Here is a 7,461-nt window from a genome sequence, read left to right as displayed (position 1 = left end):
TTTGTGAAAGCAGGAAATTGGATGACTGGCTACCTGCTACAGCAACATCCTGTACTTGAGAAGTCATCTTTTCACTCCTACCCACCTATTATTCTATATATTCTGTCCAGACTTCTGGTGCGAATCGCCCCCATGTGGGCCGGTCTAATTTCTGGTTGAAATCGATTTTCGGGCCCATCCAGATGCTTCAGTCAAAACTTTGGAGCCAAGAGTGGAGTTGATCCAAAGTATTGCACTTTCACCAGAGCTTTGAGAGCTTTTGGGAAGATTATTATTATGCTTAAAGGCATAGTTCACCCAAAAAATGAAAATTCTGTTTTATTCACTCTCTCTCATGTCATGACTTAAATTCCTCTTTCTCTTCTGTGTGAAGAACTACTTTTGACCAGACAATTTAAGTCATTTATTTTACAAGTGAAAACAGCTGAAACATTCTTCAAAATAGCTTCCTTTGTCTTTTGAGAATAAAAAAGTCTGGAACTACATGATGGTGTGTAAATCCTGCTACACACCATTTATCCTTTCAAATGAGAAAATTCAAATGAGACCAGAAGAACAAATAATCACAGTTTTTTTCCGTTTTCAAATTGTTTATTTTTTTTTTCTCTGATTTTTATGCAAGATCTATGTTTTATTAATTTCATATAAAAAGAGAAGTACAAAAAAAAAAATCCAACAAGGGAAACAGTTTATTCTATGATCAACCTGACAACACAGTTTAGGGAGGAAATGAAGATGTGATATCGATGCTTTGGTGGTTTGGTGTGATCCTGAGACCGACTGTCTAGTCATTCTGTGGAGCGTCACAGGTGTTTCTGATCAGGGTTCAGGCACCATCACCACAGTGTGAAAGACCTACATCATGCCGTCACGGCTGGAGGTCAAAGCTATTAAACCAGGGCATGAACAGTTAATATAAATTGTTTTTACACATGAGTAATTGTGTTTTTTTATGCCTCTGATTTCACTCGATCTGTTTATGAATGAAAGTGAAACGTGGACTGAGAGTGGATGGTGCTTCCAAGCCGTTGATGCTCTGTTGATAATTAGTCATCTGAGCGAAAAGAGCAACAGGAAGCATAAACGCTTTTGTCCATGAAGCAGTGTAACGTGATACTTGGAAGGACTAGTGAAAAATTGGACACCGTGTGTATGGCCGGGGTGAGTTGGGTGACCGTAAATATGAGAAAATGTCTAGATCAGAGCTTTACTCAGAGCTGGGCGATGCAGCGGAGTCCATCTCATCTGCTTCAAGGTCATGAGGAGATGCAGGCTGACCTCCTTTCACTCTCTTCCACTTCATACGTCTGTTTTGAAACCACACTTTCACCTGTGAATAAAAATGATGATGCATTAAAACTGTCTGGAAATGATGTTGAGAATAAATGCATACTCTCTTGAGTGATATGAAATAATTCTGCAGCCAGCAAATCAAGAGATTTGTGACATTGTTTTTGACGGCTAAGCTCTCAGGAACGCAAGTCTGTGACCCCTGTGCATCCCTCGCTCCCTGTGGAAACACAGGAACATGGACCATCTGTTCCCACACTATTTTTACATGCTCCTTCTTGACTGAATCTGTCTGCCACTCATTTTGAAAGCAAAGGGTGGCAGACGGCCAAGATATGTAGGATGCGTCAGAAAAAGTGGAGAAAGAGTTGCAAAGGGATTTGGGAGAAGCCCAGGGTTGTGCTGGGATCTGGCATATGCTTGTGACTCAGGCCTGGGAAAACCATCAAGGACCAAGCTAAGTGTGGTCTGAGCCTAAGAAAAAAAGACCTTAGTCCGAAATCGCTGAAGGGCGAAGTCAGGGATTGATGGGATGACGGCTCTGCTTCGGTATTGTCAATAATATTTCACACAGACTCATTTAGACTTGATGGATGAGTGTTTTCTTCGCTGTTTTCAGCCAAAAATACCACTAGCATGAGCTGAAGTATCTTTTGTACCTGTCTCTCAGTGAGGTCAAGGTTGACAGCGATCTCGTAGCGGCGCAGGCGGGTCAAGTAGTTGTGGTGGGTGAACTCAGCTTCCAGCTCCCGGAGTTGCTCCTTGGTAAAGGCAGTACGTTCCTTTCTGGCTTTGCAGTTCGAGTCTGCTTTGAAGCTTGAGTCCTGAATATCTAGAGGATACAAAGGAAAAAGAGACTAGTTAGCATCCGTTTTGTGATCTGAGACAGTTAAATCATATTTTAAAGCAAACAGGTTTATTTAAAAGAACAGCTCACCAGAGTTTACTCAGTAGAACACATAAGAAGATATTTTGTGGGTCTAATGTAGTTTTGGACCCCTTTGACGATAGTCATTGTCAATAGGCACATTTGTCAAAACATATCAAAATATCTTTTTTGTTCCACAGAAAAAAAAAGAAAGTCGTGCAGGTTCGGAATGACATGAGGTTGAGTAAATGATTATAGAATTTTCAACTAGTCCTTTAAAAAATAATAAACTCAAATGCAACACTGAAGTTCAGCTCCCCCAGGAGCAGCGTGTGTTTTCATGCATGTTAAGTTTAAAACTGTGTCTGCGTTAAAACATGGTTACAAGGCGTTTTGTGGGCCACACAGGACACACATTTGCACTGGGCTCATTTCAGATCACAGAGTATTTGAGCCCCAGTTAAAGTATGCCGGGAGTTTGGGGGTTGTCGGGGCCACAACTGACCACAGAGGACTCAAGTTAGCAAGGAATGCACCGGAACATTGTTAAATCTGCTCACAAAAGAACAAAGGGTCTAGCTGAAATCTCAGAGTGTGAATCAGTGCTTTATATATTCCCTGACACTGAAAAACATTTTCCTTCAAAATGCATTTATGTTTAATTAGTTATTCCAACCTTGTGACCCTTTATACGGCGCATATTAGAACCGGTAGCACTGAAAGAAAGCTGATGCAATTTCTGGGAAATGACTTTAATTTGTCAATGTGAGAATTCATGCTTCGTGTTCACCAGATCTTGGCCAGACTGTGAAATGGACTGGACTGCCAGATGTGAGTGGGAAAGTGAGACAAGTACTTTCTCACTTATGGCAACCTGTAGCCTCTGTTCCTTTTAGAAGGCGCATTATTATCGTCATTAAAGTCCTGTTCATTTAAATACACTGCCGAGGGTAATAAATGGAAAGGTGGTGGCAGGTTGGGGGAGAAACACCTGGCACTGTGTGTATGTGCACGCTCCAAAAAAAACAGACTCCAATAAATTTCCCCAGCAAAAGCCTATAAACATTTAGAGAGCAACCTCTCCTCCTGGTGGGGTGTTTGGTGGGCATTTGGCATTATAGAAGGCACTAAAGTACTACAGTAATTTGACCAAATGAAGTTAAGATTAATTGACAAGCTTAATTTAATGCCAGTTATTGTCAGTTACCAAAACAAAGATGAACAGTCAAAATTACTGTCTATAAATATGTTAGACAACATATTCAACACATACTAATCATCTTTAAAAGACAACTTACCGAAGAGCAGAACAAATATATTTACTCACAAACACACTTACACACATAGAACATCATATATATACAGTATATTTAAATCAAATTTCTTTTCACTCCAAATTTTGATAATAGTTTCTTCTATTGTCTCAATTCATGTTATTGAATTATTTTCTATGACAATTTTACTTCTCTAAACTGAAATAAACTGCAGACCTGTGATGTAAGAGAAAGAAAAATGATGAGCACATCCTTCGTGATTCAGAATTCATTTTGGAAGCGAATATCACATCTGTTTACAATTTCATGCAATTATTGAGTGTCTGCATGTCATTTCAAATAAAAAATAAAATAAAAAATAATTGGTGAATACATAATCACTACCAGATTTGATTATCCTTTTCTTTGCCAAAAGTTACACACCTTCGTTCTATTATGTACACCAACATTTTCCCACATGTTAATGGACGCTTAAACTTCAAGCACAGTGATGAATATTTTCATGATAGTGAATTTCTCTCCAGTCAAATGGAGAGTGTGTTCTGTGGAGATCCTGTTACTGCTTGACGACAGGAAAATGTCAATGGATAAGAATGTAGATGTGGGATCACAGGCAAGCTATATTACAGACGTGGTCTGGCTTGTTTCGACCGCAAGTGATGTAGGGTTACATTAAGGTAACTTAGAGAAGGAAAGGGTATATTTATTCCCAATATTAGACTATGAGGCCTGGATGCATTGTTGTAGTAGAAGGCATGGGATATGGATTTGAGCTAATCAGTTTTAAATGCCACTCATAACGAATATTGTCTTGCTGTTTTGGCCAATGCTATACAAAGTCCTAATGGAGAAATGTATTTATCTTCAAGAAATTTTCCCTGATTCCAGAAAAGCGGTCTCAGTTTCCACAGAACGGCTGAGAGATGAAATGAATGCACCAGATGTGCCACAAACACTGAGGTTCACTTTTCCTCCTCTCAGAATAGCATGGAAATATGGAGAGCTTTCATTACAAAAGTTATGTAGATATGGATATCATTAGCCAGAAACTGTAGGAAACATCAAAACCTACATTTATTTAGATATGAAAATGGTGAATATGAACTTGGATAACTTTACATTTGGATTCAGAGAACACTATCGGGGTGCTGTAAAGGTAATTTTAATAATAATAAATCTACTATACTGGACACAAGATGCTGGCTTCATTTTTGAACATTGTTTCTTTTGGATGTCCGGTATGTTAGACATGAAGAGATTCATAACACATATATCCACTTATTTATATACAGTCCATGACGACAAAATCTGATTCTTTTGTTGACATTTCCATTTTAGATCTTTTACATATTTCATTTTTAATCACAATATTTCAGAAAATCAGATCTGTGTTGAGAAAGTGTGACAGATGTTACTGAATGTCAAAACTGACTGAAAGGTGATTTGAAAACAATAGCAAACAATTTAAAGCTGAATTTTACCTAAGAGCCTCCAACAATAGAAGGAAACAACTGCCGAATAATATTCACAAAATAATGTGTTATAGGTCATCCTTCATGTGCATGCTTACTGTGAGGAGTTTTAAATAGAATATTTAGAGTAAAATCTATTACTTCCTTAGTTAAACTGAAAATGAAATTTTTGGTATATAATTCATCATTCGGTGAAACAAAAAAGGAAAAGTGTTTTTTGCCCATACAATGAACGTCAGTGGGTTCGAGTGTTGTATTGGACCCCACTGACTTACATTACATAGACAAAAACAGTTATGATAATTGATCTTTTTTTTTTTAAAGAAAGTAAGAGAGTAAATGATCACAGAATTCTCAATTTTGAATAAAGACAGACCTCTATCGCTATAGCCAAAGCGAATGTGTGTTTGTTAACACAAACAATCCTTACACTGAATTTTGTACACAACTGATGCTAAGTTAAATGTTTTATATAAAGCGCTACAATTTCTAAACAGGCAACAAATCAGAAAGTTCACATGATTCGGCATGAATCACTCCACCCATTGCCTCATATCTCATTCACTCTTGCCTAAATGACTCACCTGTGATTTCTCTTTTCCGCTTAGAGCTTTTTTTCTCTGTGTCAACCGCTGGCACACTTTGAGGAGAGTATTCTCCCTCAAGACATGCTGTGACTGCTCCAGGCAGCCTGTCTCCCCCTGCACTGTCCAATTCAGCTCCCACCGCCTCTGCCGCCCCCTGGCACGGCTCCTGCCCTCTGCCTCTGGGTTCACAATGAGAGAACTGCCACTCCGTCCGCTGGTACCCACCGTGTGCCTCCGGATACAGTCTGTCCTCACGAGGGTAAGCGTGTGGCGTCGACACCAGGGAGAAGTCTGTGTAGGCCAGGAAATCGTGCTTCTGGTGCAGGGCAAATGGGGCCTGCTGGTAGGGCTGCAGCCCGGCTCCGGGCCCTGCTGAATGGGGGCTCCTGATGCATCCCCACAGAGCGCTGCCCGTGTGAGGGTTCCGCATGCAACTGCTGGCTGGCTGATCCATGCTGAAGAGCATAGAGCACAGAGTAGTTGTCCTCAGAGATGCAGCTTTTTGGGTCTGGTGCAAGTCAACGTGGGAAATATCCACTTCAACATGTGCACATCAACGCCTCAAAGTCCACCTTTGCAAATCAATAAGCAGAAGTTCAAAAGCAGACTGCCTGTCCGTTAGTCTGGTGTAAAACATCAGCTCACACACTCTCTCATTCAGCTTTCAGCCTGACCCACTACATCCACTCTCAGCTCTACATGCTCTTTTCACAGTTCTGAGACATTCCTGACAAGCGATCCCTCCTCCTTTTCAAACGCTTAGGTGGGAAAGAGTAGCAAGTATATGGAGTGTAACATGAGCATGCAGAGGAGGAGTCCTGCGGTCCACATGTTGGTACCCCTCAACCCAGCCTAGCCTCATATACTATTAATCATGGGGGATTTTATACGCACATCTAATGGGATTTCCAGGTGCTGGCTTTTAAAGGAACATTGCCTGTAAAATATAAAATGAACACCCACATAGGAAAGTTGACCGGATCCTTTTTAGCTTCTATTATCCCCAAAACCCCCAATTTCACTCTTCTTCATTTTTGTGCAATTCACGGTTTTGGTGGAAATTTGTACCCCACTCAGTATGGACCATGCTCCATCCTGGTGCTCTGTAGTCTGCGTTAAGGATGTGGTGTATTGGCTCTGGACACAACCAGGGGTTTCTCACACACTGCTGGTGAAAAGGCCTAACTTAAGTAGTGCTTTCTTCCACACCTCTCTCACGAAAAAGCTCTAGTACAACAAACACACAAACATGCCGTCATTCACACCAAATTAGTCTGTAAACTCATTAGCATCTTAGTTATCTGAATAAAAACAGGGCTAAATAAAATATCTGAATGAAAAATTAACTACTGTAAATACCGGTATTAACATTTTATAAATGATGATCATGTTCAAAACTGTGGGTATTTTTTTGGTTCTTTTTTTTCCTTTTTTGGAAAAAGTCATCACGTCATCAAGGCTGATTTCATTTGATCAAAAATAATGTAAAACAGTACTATTGTAAAATATTACTACATATTCTATTTTATTATTATAGTTTTATATTTTAATATGATGTATTTTATTCCTATTGATTCAGGAGGCTATTCTCTTCAGTTTCACATGGTCATTTAGAAATCATTATAATGAGGTGATTTAACTAAAAAAAAATTTTTTTTTGGAAACTATGATACATTTTGTAGGATTCTTTGATGTATTTAAAATTAAAAGAACAGCATGTACTTTAAATAGTAAATATTTTGTCACATTATAGGGTGTCTTTGCTATTTTTAAAAATCAATTTAGCGTGTCCTCGCTTAGTAATATTAATAATTTCTTTATTAATAATTGTACTGACCCCAGACTGTATATAAACCAATTATTATATTATATTATATTATACATAAATGCTATCAGTGTAAACATAACTTACACTTTAAAGATAGTAATACTCATTTGTTAGTTCATTTTTAAATTCAAGTTTCAGTTTA

The 7,461-nt window shown here is 38.8% G+C and overlaps 1 protein-coding gene across 1 annotated transcript; it reads right to left on the bottom strand.

Annotated features, from left to right (window-relative positions):
* Nucleotides 1-601: 601 nt before the first annotated feature.
* On the bottom strand, nucleotides 602-6,251 carry LOC132122295 (homeobox protein MOX-1-like). Its single transcript, XM_059532378.1, has 3 exons — nucleotides 5,489-6,251; nucleotides 1,950-2,122; nucleotides 602-1,330 (listed from the first exon to the last, which is right to left on the bottom strand). The coding sequence occupies exons 1-3, from the start codon at nucleotides 5,955-5,957 to the stop codon at nucleotides 1,208-1,210; spliced, it is 765 nt and encodes a 254-aa protein (XP_059388361.1). The 5' UTR covers nucleotides 5,958-6,251; the 3' UTR covers nucleotides 602-1,207.
* Between the last annotated feature and the right edge of the window lie 1,210 nt (nucleotides 6,252-7,461).

This window comes from Carassius carassius, chromosome 40 (genome assembly GCF_963082965.1).
Source record: "Carassius carassius chromosome 40, fCarCar2.1, whole genome shotgun sequence".
Taxonomy (NCBI): domain Eukaryota; kingdom Metazoa; phylum Chordata; class Actinopteri; order Cypriniformes; family Cyprinidae; genus Carassius; species Carassius carassius.
Note: the sequence above shows the minus strand (reverse complement) of the source record. Positions and strands in the feature narration are given on the sequence as shown.

Bases quoted from the DNA above. Each gene is read 5' to 3' on its own strand.
- LOC132122295 (XM_059532378.1), bottom strand. From the start codon at position 5,957: ATGCTCTTCAGCATGGATCAGCCAGCCAGCAGTTGCATGCGGAACCCT. The intron at 2,123-5,488 runs GTGAGTCATTTA...TGTATCCTCTAG, and splicing joins GCGGAAAAGAGAAATCACAG to ATATTCAGGACTCAAGCTTC. The intron at 1,331-1,949 runs GTACAAAAGATA...TTTTATTCACAG, and splicing joins TTGACCTCACTGAGAGACAG to GTGAAAGTGTGGTTTCAAAA.